The 13,390-nt window shown below is 42.7% G+C and overlaps 2 protein-coding genes across 12 annotated transcripts in view; both read right to left on the bottom strand.

Annotated features, from left to right (window-relative positions):
* Nucleotides 1-13,390, bottom strand: part of LOC311250402 (uncharacterized protein) — a 54,953-nt gene that overhangs the window by 873 nt on the left and 40,690 nt on the right. For 4 of the 11 annotated variants that reach the window (XM_084342063.1, XM_084342051.1, XM_084342066.1 and 1 more), the window contains 13 exons: nt 6,473-6,700; nt 6,116-6,328; nt 5,700-5,921; nt 5,328-5,555; nt 5,045-5,139; nt 4,809-4,959; nt 3,966-4,565; nt 3,670-3,841; nt 3,346-3,429; nt 1,474-1,541; nt 1,220-1,309; nt 992-1,056; nt 79-801 (listed from right to left, as the gene is read on the bottom strand). In XM_084342063.1, coding sequence (XP_084198189.1) covers nt 4,850-4,959; nt 5,045-5,139; nt 5,328-5,555; nt 5,700-5,921; nt 6,116-6,328; nt 6,473-6,700 — 1,096 coding nt within the window. In that variant the 3' untranslated portion in view covers nt 79-801; nt 992-1,056; nt 1,220-1,309; ... (3 more) ...; nt 3,966-4,565; nt 4,809-4,849. The other 7 variants (XM_084342062.1, XM_084342061.1, XM_084342064.1 and 4 more) reach the window with 7 other exon arrangements.
* Nucleotides 7,891-11,367, bottom strand: LOC311250149 (homeodomain-interacting protein kinase 1-like; the record flags this gene model as incomplete). Its single annotated transcript, XM_084341725.1, has 4 exons — nt 11,044-11,367; nt 8,566-8,776; nt 8,143-8,334; nt 7,891-8,049 (listed from the first exon to the last, which is right to left on the bottom strand). The coding sequence occupies exons 2-4, from the start codon at nt 8,758-8,760 to the stop codon at nt 7,891-7,893; spliced, it is 546 nt and encodes a 181-aa protein (XP_084197851.1). The 5' UTR covers nt 8,761-8,776; nt 11,044-11,367.

Here is a 13,390-nt window from a genome sequence, read left to right as displayed (position 1 = left end):
AGGAGGACAGAGATGTGACTGCTGCAAGAAGGCGGGGCTTACATTGTTCTCCTGTGGCAGGTGATACATGTCACTCACATGCACGGTCACTGGAGTCTGTGTGTACGGTGGCCTCACCACGGCTGTCTACTGAAGTGTGCTGTGACAGGACTGGGACTGTCTGCGGGGGCGTGGTTCCTCCACAGCTCTCTGCGAGGTCGAGGCCTCCATCACAGCTGCCCGTGAGGTGGATGCCACTGGTGACACACAGCATCTAAAACGCTGCAACACCAACAAACAAAAACACAGATCAGGGCCACTACGTAGTAGAAATTAATGAGGTAATAACACAAACTCAGAAATATATTTTTTTTCCATAACTTAATAAACAAGCTGTTCTCAGAGCAAAATAAGGTCTCCAAAATGTTGAACTATTTGTACTAAATACCTTAAAATCTTCATTTTCTTGTTTGTAAAATCAATGTAGCTTAACAATTACATTTCGTCTAGTTTTCATCACATGTCCATGGCAGTCCTCACGTTCAGGAGCTTTTCTGCTCCCCCTCTTCCTCTTTTTGCCCGACACAAAAACAAACACGTCTTTACACTTTACATCTGACATCAGCCAATGAAAACGGTTAGCAGTGACTCTTGTCTAGTGATGTATGTGGTGATGCAAACATGTATGAGTTGTGTGTGAGCAGTGTGTACTTCCACAGTTTTGGCTGACAGACCAGCCAGGTGTCTCTGGGCGTGGAGCTCTTTTTCTCTGTCGGCCTGTTGGTAGTAAATGGCCTGCTCCTCCGCTGACAGTGACTTCCACTGTGGACAGAGGGACAACACACTGTTCGTTAGCACACACACACACTATACACACTGACAACAGACACAAATATGCACACAGTTGATCATTAATGGTGTCATTCACTGTAAAGCGATAATGATTTAGACTGTAGAAAACATTTTTTTTTCAAGCATTGATCAAGTTTCTAACACTGACTGTCACACTTACTCTCCGTCCCAGGACTTTATTGACAGCTGCAGCAGCTCCTCTTAACATCCTCCTCAACAAGGGGCCTAACCCATGTAAAGACACTGATTATCAGAAATGTACAGATAATTAACAGTCACCTGAAATAAAACAACAGCTGATGGAATTCAGTTTAAAAAGACTGATCATGAGAAAGTCACAATAAGGAGAAAAGTACATGTTGATCAAAAGTGTCCACAGCAAACTTACTTTGAGTTGGAGGTGCTCGGCTGAGGAGCAGCAGGGACAGCAGGAGGAGGGAAAACTACAGCTGGAAGAGCGAACAACAGCTTTCCATTCCTACACAGGTAACAAGTCAGATGCACACATGATCAGACAGTAGAAATAGTGTGTGTGTGTGTGTGTGTGTGTGCGTGTCCGTGTTTGTGTGTGTGTGATGGTGCAAACTGAAGCTCTATAGCTGTGTGTACTGGTGTGTTTGTTTGCATTCGTGTGTTACTTACATCATTCCTGCACACTGCAGGTTGTGGTGGAAGCCTCCAGGGAGCCTCACTACTGGTACCTTGTGATACTGTAGACACAAACACACACAGAACAGGTGCTTAGATGAGCTGCGATGGCGCCATGTGTCCACCAGGTGTCAGGATTTCCCAAGTCAAGTCTTTCAATGAGCTGCTGTCACATCTGTGGGATTAAAACACATCAGGATAGTCTACAGCATTCAGCCATTACATGTCTGCATGTTTCTGCTGAAGGACTGTGGAGGACTCAAAGTGCCAAAATGTCTTTTTCATTTGCTTTCCCATCTCATTTCAGGTTTATATATTTATTTTAAAATGTTATCATTTATTTAGCCATTTTTAATGCATTTATTTCTGTATTATTTTCCCTTTGCGTCTGCCCCCCAGTTAAATCCACTAACTTAATTATTTCAGTATATTTTCTTCTACATTTCCTTCACCAGTTTTCCCCCATAATGGAATAAATACATAATGAAATACAGAAGCACATTACACAATTATCAATTTTTGTTTTTATTTTATTAATTGATTAATGCCTCCATTCATTTGTTAAAGGAATAGTCCACTCTAAAACAAAATTCAGTCATTATCGACTCACCCTGATGAGATCTCCGGTGTAGTTTCTTATTCCTCAAAGTGCAGCTGGAGACCTGCAGGGCTACCCTCCGGCAAGAATAATCCATTTAACGAGCATAAGCGGCGGCCGAGAGGAAAAGGCCCATAAAACTACACAAAAACTTTGTAATATTCCTCCATACTGCTCACCGGACAAGATGAACGAGACTCGGGATAGATACACACTGGTATTTACATCCTGCTGTGAGTGTCAAAGTGTCAAATCACTAGTGCAGCAGATCCCTCTTGTGTTTGTGTGTCGCACGGTCGCTCAAAGCAGGAAGTATACCAGTGTGTATCTATCGCGAGTCTCGTTCATGTTGTCCGGCGCGGCTTCCGTAGTGCAATCGGCTGTGAGGGAGACTCGCGTGAAGGCGGAGCGTGCCTCCAGGCAGATGTAGCATAGTGATTCTTTACTGTTTAGGCTATAAATGTACTAAATGATGTTGTTTCGAGTAAACTCTGGATGTCGCCACTTCAGGACACTTGGATTGCAGCAGAGGAGCAGTATGGAGGAATATTACAAAGTTTTTGTGTAGTTTTATGGACCTTTTCCTCTCGGTCACCACTTATGCTCGTTATATGGATTATGGCTGCCGGAGGGTACCCCGGATCTCCAGCTGCACTTTGAGGAATAAGAAACTACACCAGAGATCTCATCAGCATGTGGTTGAGTTGATAATGACTGAATTTTGTTTTAGAGTGAACTATTCCTTTAATATATTTTGATTTGGCGGATCCAGTCCTCCGTAATGCAGCATTGAATGAGTCCTAACTTGATTAAAACTGTGCTTCACCTCTGACTAGCTATAAAAAAGGAAACAACATCCACCTGTGAACTGTAGGTTTTATATTTATCATGTAGCAAATGATTTGTTGGGATGATAGACTGTCTAAGAAATGATGGCTAATTTTACTGTTTTACTGATGTTACTAACCTGCAGAGTCCTTTAATGTTAAGATGTACTTGGCCTCAGCCTGACACCAGAAACCCTCACAAAATATACAACTGAGTTTCAAGAGCACACAGCTTCACTTTCCTTTAAATAATTCTAAAATGTGCCATTTTTCTAAGAGACCTTTGAACTGGAACAACAGGACAAAGTCAGATGTTACTTGTGTTTGTCCTGTAAAGCTGCAACTGTTCCTGCACTGATATCCTTCTCCTACAGCACAAAACCTCTGCTTCAACCAAACAGTGGAGATGTTCAGAGTGTGTGTGGTGAACCAGGGTCTTACTGTGTGTGGAGGAGCAGCAGGGTGACTGACGGCTGCTGCTGCGGGTATCAGGACGCCGTACACGGGCCGCTGATACAGCAGGAACTGTGGAGACAGAGAGAGAGAGAGAGATTTATCAAACCCATGACACCCTTCCTCCATACATGAAGACACAGAAGAATACAGACATTACATTCAGGAAAACAAAGTCATCTTACATTAAAATGAACATTTTTCCTGCCTTCTTTTGCCACAAAGCACTGACCATTGGCAAATATCTGTATCAATACAGACATTGATCTAATTCTCATGACATCTCTGCCTAACCTATACTTAGTATCTCACCTGTGCCTGGATGTAAGCGTCTTGCAGACCTCCACCACGTAGTCTGACTGGACTGTGTGCAGGCACAGGTTCAGGCTGGGTGTTCAGTTCCAGCACAGCAGGGCCGGGAGGAGGAGGTGAAGGGATGGGTTGGAGGGATGGGTTGGTTGTCCAGTAGGTCAATAAAGGCGTCCTGGAGAGTAATAATAATAATAATAATACATTTAATTTATATAGTGCCTTTCAGGGTACCCAAGGATGCTTAACAAAGTGAAACATACAAAACAAAGAATAGATGGATAAACAAAAATACATACAAGATAAAGAACTAGAAAAGTTGATTGTTGGGGCTGGACCAAGAGCTGATAGGCCTTATTGAAGAGAAGAGGTTTCTGAGTCTTATTTGAAGTTCTCCAGAGAAGTCTGTTTGTCTGTTGGAAGTCTGACCACAGTAGCAGAGGAGGGGGATACAGGAGCCAGGCGGTGAATAATCCTGAGGTTGTGGTGGAGGGAGGACCAGTGGAGTTGGATGTGTCGGATAGCCCAGAGAGTATTGAGCACGTCAGTTTGAAAGTTAGCGTAGCTAGGCTAACAGCTGATCAGTGGGCCTTACAGGTGATCGGCGGAGAAAGGTGAGTCTGCGGAGCCAATTGTTCAGGTGTGCAGCCACAGTAGCAGAGGAGGGCGATACAGGAGCCAGGCGGTGAATAATCCTGAGGTTGTGGTGGAGGGAGGACCAGCAGAGTAATGTTGGATAGCCCACAGAGTATTGAGTACGCCAGTTTGAAAGTTAGCGTTGCTAGGCCAACCGCTGTTCAGCAGGGCTGACAGCTGATCAGCGGAGAAAGGTGACATCCACGGAGTCCACGGGGCAAATTGTTCAGGTGTGCAGCCTTCAAAGGATCATCTGCTGGTTTCTGGTCACACACATGGTAAAGAAGCTGCTTTAGAGACACTTGTACCAGGACTAACATATATCATATTCACTTAGAGATATATTGTACTTCACTGCATTTATATGACAGCAGATATGGACAAAATATATGACTGGTTAAGGAAAAAGTGATCATTTGTTACAGATTCAACTACTTAACATACGCGACAGGACACTGAAATGATAAATCTTCACTAACTAACTAAGCACCACCTACAGGACTCACATCTCATCCTCATCCATATTCAGCATGGCCTCCAAACATCCCTAATCCTCCTCAGCACAGGAACAACATGAACCAAAGGTCTTCCTCATCCAGGAGAAGACACGTCTGAAGCGATTCTTCTTCTGACGCTTCCTCTTTGCCCCTGTGTTTTCTGAAAGTCAAAGGACATTAAAGACGTCAGCCGTACTCCAAAATGCACAGCACTTCAGACACAACTGGAGGTGGCTGTTACTTACCACATGAGCCTGAGTCCTGACATATTGCGGACTTCATGCTCCTTTCAGTGTTGGTCACTGAGGACCCTGACGTCTCCTTCAGGCCAGACTGAAAACTGAAAACACCAGAAAAAGTGAGAGTTTTATTTCTGTTATTGTCATCACATCTTAAAGCTGCAACAAGGACTTTTCATTTTTGTTGTTACTGAGGCTCCTGCACACCAAAATATCCTGTAGTAAAGATCTTGATCTGGCTATCGTGTGGTTCTGATACAGGTTCTGATACAATTTTTCATCATCTCACCTGACTGCACTCTCCTGACCTTCCTGCATCAGCGTGTTCTCAGCAGTCGCAGGCCGAACCAGGATCACACCTGATGGCAGAAATGTGGGAGATGGCGTGCAGTCGTCTGGTTGGATGTTAATGATGTCATCATCCGTCAGAGGAGGGGCAGCAGGCTCACAGTCAACGTCCTCACTCGAGGAAGTGAATTCTGTACTTCCCGAGATGTTGAAAATAAAAGTCCTGCCACTGAACATGAAAACACACACACACAGAAGGATCCTGTTATTGTCATGACATCTTCAAGAATCATGTCTCTGCTATTATTTCTGGCGATCTGAACTTTTTTCTCATCTGAGAAATGGGTGTTGTGACCAGAGGAAGACATCTCACCTGACTTCGCTCCCCTGACCTTCCTTCAGAGGAGTGGCAGCAGTTTGTGTGAGTTTGGCTGCTGCAGGCTGAACCCAAGTAAGAGTGGAAGATGGCCACGTCGTAGTAAGAGTGGGGCGTCTTTTAGGACTCAGGACTGACTTCTTTGGTCTCAGAATCTTCTCAAGGTTCTGCTTGGATTGCTCTGTCTTGCGTGGACGGAATGCTGCCAAAGCCCCATTGCTACAAAAAGACACACTCACTGTTACACTGACAATGTAAGTGCTGCCATTGAACATGAAAACACATACACACACAGAATGATCCTGTTATTGTCGTGACATCTTCAAGAATCATGTCTCTGCTATTATTTCTGGCGATCTGAACTTTTTTCTCATCTGAGAAATGGGTGTTGTGACCAGAGGAAGACATCTCACCTGACATCGCTCCCCTGACCTTCCTGCATCAGCGCAGGCCGAACCAGGATCACACCTGATGGCAGAAATGTGGGAGATGGCGTGCAGTCGTCTGGTCGGACGTTAATGATGTCATCATCCGTCAGAGGAGGGGCAGCAGGCTCACAGTCAACGTCCTCACTCGAGGAAGTGAATTCTGTACTTCCCGAGATGTTGAAAATGTAAGTGCTGCCACTGAACATGAAAACACACACACACAGAATGATCCTGTTATTGTCGTGACATCTTCAAGAATCATGTCTCTGCTATTATTTCTGGCGATCTGAACTTTTTTCTCATCTGAGAAATGGGTGTTGTGACCAGAGGAAGACATCTCACCTGACTTCGCTCCCCTGACCTTCCTGCATCAGCGTGTTCTCAGCAGTTGCAGGCCGAACCAGGATCACACCTGATGGCAGAAATGTGGGAGATGGCGTGCAGTTGTCTGGTCGGACGTTGATGATGTCATCATCTGTCAGAGGAGGGGCAGCAGGCTCATAGTCAAAGTCATCACTCGGGGAAGTGAATGCTGAAGTTCCCGAGGTGTTGAAAATGTAAGTGCTGCCACTGAACATGAAAACACACACACACAGAATGATCCTGTTATTGTCATGACATCTTCAAGAATCATGTCTCTGCTATTATTTCTGGCGATCTGAACTTTTTTCTCATCTGAGAAATGGGTGTTGTGACCAGAGAAAGACATCTCACCTGACTTCGCTCCCCTGACCTTCCTTCAGAGGAGTGGCAGCAGTTTGTGTGAGTTTGGCTGCTGCAGGCTGAACCCAAGTAAGAGTGGAAGATGGCCACGTCGTAGTAAGAGTGGGGCGTCTTTTAGGACTCAGGACTGACTTCTTTGGTCTCAGAATCTTCTCAAGGTTCTGCTTGAATTGCTCTGTCTTGCGTGGACGGAATGCTGCCAAAGCCCCATTGCTACAAAAAGACACACTCACTGTTACACTGATGTCCCAGAAACACGACAGGACACTGATCAAATGATAAATTATCACTAACTAACAAAGCACCACCTACAGGACTCACATCTCACACACACACTTACTTTGGGTAATGGTAGTCTTTAATAAATGGATGAGTGAGGACTTCACAGGGAGTGATCCTCTCATCCGCATCCACCTTCAGCATGGCCTTCAGGAGCTCGATGCACTGCTCTCGCTCTGCGGCCTCAGTTTCATTATTTTCCTCAAGACGCATCTAGTTGAGGAAACAACTGGTCAAATCCACCATCATGAAAAGACAATCGATCACAGTGACAATGAAAGTTACTTCACACTTACTTCTTTGAGATTGTCCAGAGACTGGAGCTTGTGGTCCTCGTTAACACTGCTGAGGTGACATCTGAAAAACTCCAAAGATGTCTGAAAGAAGGTTCAAAGTGTTTGTATCAGTGTTCCTCAAAATCAGTCTGAATGAATGACTGCTGAGAAACGTAAACAAGAAAATATTCTGATAAAAGATCAAAGGTCAGAGAGGGTTCACTGTGGTACCTTGAGCTCCCAGTTGTTGGAATCAGTCCTCTTAAAGAGGTTCTTTGTCTTTATACCAGCATTGAGAAGGCGGTCCGCTGGCTGACCCAGGATATCAATAATGCACTGCAGCTGGAGATGAAACACAGCATCACATCAAAATATGCAAGAGGAAGCAGAATATTGTTCTCAGGAGGGCAACGTCATGAATCGCCATATCTGAATGGCCAGCTCTCATCGGCTGGTTAGGTTTTGGCACGAGGAGATGATTTCTCATTCCCTATTTTCTTTAAATTTCCTTTTGATTCCCAGCTTAAGAATCAGCTTGATTCTGAAGGGTCGTCTTTGGTGATTCACCATCATTATGTTGTGGAGATGCACGTCACCGTGGATCACCCCGATCCCCTTCAGCGCGTCTAATGCTTTAGCCATCTGAAAGTACAAGGTTGGTAAGAATGTACCAAAGCCTAAAAGTGACAGAGTGCTCAGTGCTTTGCTTTCCATCTGATAGTGCTGAGTTCATACCTGCTGGATGATGGTTCTGATGTCAATCAGAGGCATAGGCGCAAAACCTGTCTTTGCAAGGTAGTTGCCTAGGCTGATATCCAGCACCTCAAACACGATTGCCTTTCCATGCTTGATTTGAAAGCAATCGATGAACTCCACAATGTTATGTTGTTCGAGTTTGAGACGCTTGAACCGTCTCAGCATGGACACCTAGAGACACACGGCAAGTTTGACATGATTAGTTTTTTACAGTCAGTTAATGTGTTAACGTGTGAAGAACTTAGTGTACAGAGAATCACTATATTTTTACATAGTGACGTTTGTTATTAGCTTAAAGTAGCTTAAAGTAAAAGGAGCTGCTTGTTTGCACCAGGCGCTTACTGCACCTCTGACTATACAATATCTTTTACAACCGGGAACACCAAAACCAACACCTCCCACCTCATTGATGAAGTCCCTGTCGAAGAATTTAGGAATCTTCACAGCCACAGTCTGTTTGATGTCCTTTCGCCAACATTTCAACACCTTGCCAAAGCAGCCCTCTCCCAGAACGTCCAGGACCTCATATCCGCTGGGGAGCTGGACGGGTTTCATCTGGGAAGATGAGATGGACGCCTTGAATACACTGGAGCCCATTTTGTCTCTCAGAATACTGAAACAAAACAGGTGAAAACAAGAAAAAGGAGAAGTTACTTTCATTCCCTTCGAAGGACCATAACAATGTTTCAGATATTGAGTATATTTATTTTTGCTATCATCCGACGGTTTCTACCCCGTCAATGACTAGATGACACAAAAAGTCTTTAAAAAGACAACCATGTATTTATTTCATATTCCACGTTTCAGTGGTCATCTGATCGTCTCTGTTTTCTGAGCAAAATCAGGGGAATTTCCACTAAATGTTAATGATTTTTACAGGTATCTACAAATAAGAGATTTCTATGAAAAACAGATAAAACCAGAATTCTCTGAGGAGGGTAATGCAGTGATAATGTCCTCATTCAAGCCTATAAACACAAAAAACAATGTCTAAACTACACCAGGGTCTTCAGAGGCAGAAAGGGAACTGATTGCAACAGTCTGATTAGGATATTCATTGATGCATTTAAAGGTCAAATTAACAGAAAACTTATCTCCAGGATTTATTCATCTTTACAACTGGAAAGGGGCCTTTCCACAATGTATATTAAATCAAGATGGGAGACGGAAGCTAACATACAAATGACTGAAAATGAATAAATATATGTAAGTCCTAATATCTCTGCCTACTGGACAGATGTAGTAACAGAGATCAGATCTATAAGCGGCTCAGATCTGGATTTTAATGTCAATGTTATTTATTTGGGAAATGTATCAACTGAGCTGAAACTAAACGGCTAAATTAAACTAAATGGAAATTCTTCATCTCGCCTCACATTACAAGTAAATGACCTCAATCACAACAGCAGTGTTGGAGACACATCACTCCAACATCTTCTGGACGTGTCCAAACATTTTGGAGAAACATGTTTGGCTCTAAAAATATGAAATACCTGTGGATGTTCAGCGCCATGTTTCTACATTAGCCCAGAACAGCCAAACCACACACTGACTCTACAGAGAGACTTTCATGTTTTTAGTGGCCATCATAAGAGAGGGTGAGACGAGGGGTCTTCAGTTGGTTATAATCTGCAACCTCACCACTGGATGGCACTAAATCCAACACACTGGACCTTTAAAACAACACAAAGTGGAGCTTTTTTCTTCCTTTTGAGCCGAGCCGTGACAACAAAAGGGGAGATTTCACTGTTTTTGTTACCTACAGACCTCATTAGACCAGGTCCAGATCAAAAACCACTGTACCCAGACTTGTCAAATCTGGATTAGATTATCCTACAGAGAATATTTAATAAACTGTAAATCTATGCAATAAAGGCAGATTTCTATTTCTTTCTATTTGGGAAAATAAAGCATTTTCACAAATAGAATAAAGGTTTCACAGATCAGAAACTGTGTTATAATGAATGTTTAGCCTCTGTAGGATAATTTAATCCAAATGTCATCTCTTCCCAACTTTTTCAATTCCAACAGTGCTGATTGAGCACAACAGTGAAAAGTCCTTCAAAAAATATGATCAACTGTGAACTTGAACTCTCTCCGACAACATATCCGGTTACACTTTAAGTTCAGTTTCAACAATTATAGCAGCAAACAGAGCTGCACACAGAGAGACGGCCCTGGTGTGTTTACGTGCTCATCTCCTCACGTTCCATCGTCTCCAGTGCACGAGACAAAAACGTTGTTGTTTTTTGGCATTTTTCAAAAAAAGTCCGGTCCTCATCTTTCCCCCTCAATTTTGTTGTTGTTACATTACAGAAGAAGATTTTACATCTTAAACCTGTGATTAGCTCATAAAATATGATGCAGTGTTACAGATTTCAATACCAGTTGATTCATTCATTATAACAGTCTATCATGTAAAGTAAGTAGGCCTAGAACACAACCATTTGCCCAAAGTCCCATTTATATACTGTATATCTGCCACAACCTTTGTTGCGCAGTTGTTGTTTTTTGGCATTTTTCAAAAAAAAGTCCCGTCCTCATCTTTTCCCCTCAATTTTCCTCATTAAATATGTCAAAATGGATGCCCTCAACAATAATAACAGCATTTAAAAATCACTACACAACCGTGAACACATTCCTCACCTGTGGCGGGACTTTCAGCACATTCTTATCATCTAAAAATCATTTTCCATGGAGAAACGTCAGTGTCACCCAAAACTGACTTTTCCTGGAAAGCTAGCTAAAATGCTATCAATATCCTATCTGTAAATTCAACAATTTACCAAGAGTATAATGCACATTGTCAACCGAAACCCACTTCTACACGTTTAAGAAGATGAATAAATACATTTGGTGTGATAATTAAAGATGTCCTACCTGCAGAGACTCTGGACAGCAGGTGCCTCCCACAGGGGGTCCACCAGAAACCACTTCTCCAGCAGTTAAAGGTGGTCCACGCTCTGCAGTAGTAGTAGTAGTAGAAGTAGTAGTAGTAGTAGTAGTAGTAGAGCAAAGTAATCCACAAGGTTTTTTAGAAAAAAAAGTCTTTCAGGTGATCAGGTATAATCCAAAGGTTTGGCTGAGAAGAAGTTTTCCAGTCTATCAGGTTTTCAAGAGATTGAAACTTTCCAACAGCAGATCCGCAGTAGGTCAACTTATCAAAGTTTAATGTGCGAACAGGGAAATGGCCGCCGGGCTGCAGCTTTTATAGCTCTGGTCAACGTTCTGTTTCCATGGCCTCCAGTGACGCGCGCGCGTGTGTACGTGCGTGTGCGTGATGGAGTGACAGATTCTGTGCAGCAAATTGATTTATTTAGTTTTCTTGTGTAAAATGTCCTCATTCAATAATATGTCATTTAAATGTGTCTATAATGTAACTTCATTCATGCCAATAAAGTTTATTTGAATTGACAGATGTAAACTGTGGGATTTGTGTGTGTGCAGCAGGTGTTTCTACCAGAGCTCCACTCATAATCTTCACTTTGTGAGGGTCTAAAATAATGAAGGTTAGGACAGGGGTTAATAAATACATAATAAACAAGAGAGAGAAAGAGGGAGAGAGGCTTCTGGAGGCGCCTGCCTGCCTCATCCTATGGAAGCATGTTTCCACCAGTTAAAGAAAGAAAAATTATATATTAAAAAAAAGTCAAAATCACGAGATAAAAAGTCACAGTATGAAATAAAAAGTCAAATTACTATTATAGACATGTCAAATTAAAGAGCCACCCACCCTCCAGAGAACAAAGCGTCACACACAGCATTAAAATGAATAATAGTTATGTCCATTAATATCCATAAGTGGAGCACAACGCAGAACATGTTTTCTGTTTTGTGCCTTTATTTAGTGTAATAAAAGTGGGTTATATGCAGTCAAGTGGTTTTTCTATGTAATTTCTGTTAATTTCCTATTATATATTTTTTATTGTTAACAGGCAAGACCAGTTAATCCTGTTGAAATACACCGATCAGGCATAACATTATGACCACCTGCCTAATATTGTGAAGGTTCCCCTTGTGCAGCCAAAACATCTCTGACCTGTCAAGACATGGACTTCAGACCTCTGAGGGGGTCCTGTGGTGTCTGGCACCAGGGCGTTTTATAGTGGATCCTCTGGGTCCAGGATGACATGAACTCCAGATTCTAGCAGTATTAAAGTGGTCCCATATTTCATTTTACGCTATTCTTACACTGTGTTATTGCTACTTTTACTTAAAAACAAGATCTGTTTACTTCTTCCACGTCTGCCATCGACTTATTCCCTCATAGATGTGTGTTGATAGGAAGAGTTGTGTGTGTATGTGTGTGAGTTTTCACAGCCTTCTCTCCTTTGTGAAGTGCTTACAACCTGTCCAGTGTGCTCATCTTCCTACTCCCCTGATCATTGATGGTTTTACCAGATCTCTTGGATATGTGGGAATTTTAAAAGATCTGTTCTGCATTCTACAAATGAATCCAGACCATCAGTGTACCTGCTTGTTCAAAGAGCCTCCTGGTGACAAAGTTGTAGGAGCAGTTTCACAACAATGCACCTGATTCACCTGATTCACATGAACATCGCTGAGGTTATAATCACATCTCACAGCAGACTGTGTCACTTCAGATGTCTGAGTGTTTTATTGATTGTGACCAGTTGTATTGAGATAGCATGGTGACAAAGTGAGTTCAGTGGACTGCTGTGCTGCTGCCTTTGTGTGCTTTGGTTGACGTCCTCTTAGGACTGCCAGGGACACGGGTGGAGTCCTGCCCTGTGACACCAACATAAATATGTTCCAGCCGTTTTTATTATGTAGGAAGGAAAATAGCTTTTCAGTTCAATTCAAACCTTTATTTAAGCCTCAGATAACTGAGGTGTTCCTCATTTTGACTGAGTTTAAATCATTTGAAAAGAACAATACTAATGGCACACTGAGGTGCAGTGTTTTGAGATCATCTTCTTGACTTGTTCAGGGGTAGTGAGAGTATTGATATGAACACAAGGGTTATCACTATACAGTACCAGTGGACTATTAAGTGTTGGTCTGCAGACTGAATCATCTCTAATGTATCTAACATTCTGTCACAGGTCATTTTAGCCTAGAGAAGATTCATACAGTAGGTAGCCCACTACTTCGTTGTGGCCGAGTTCACGCGTGATTCTCGCCTTTTTAGTGGAGGATCAATTGTGTTTTCATGAGAAGCGGCAATGTGCCCAAACAACCACCAGGTGGCATCTGTGAGCAGGAG

The sequence above is a fragment of the Pagrus pagrus genome (assembly GCF_965226575.1).
Source record: "Pagrus pagrus genome assembly, chromosome: 21".
In the NCBI taxonomy this organism is placed as follows: domain Eukaryota; kingdom Metazoa; phylum Chordata; class Actinopteri; order Spariformes; family Sparidae; genus Pagrus; species Pagrus pagrus.
The sequence above is the reverse complement of the archived record's forward strand: the minus strand, read 5'-3'. Positions and strand labels throughout refer to the sequence as shown.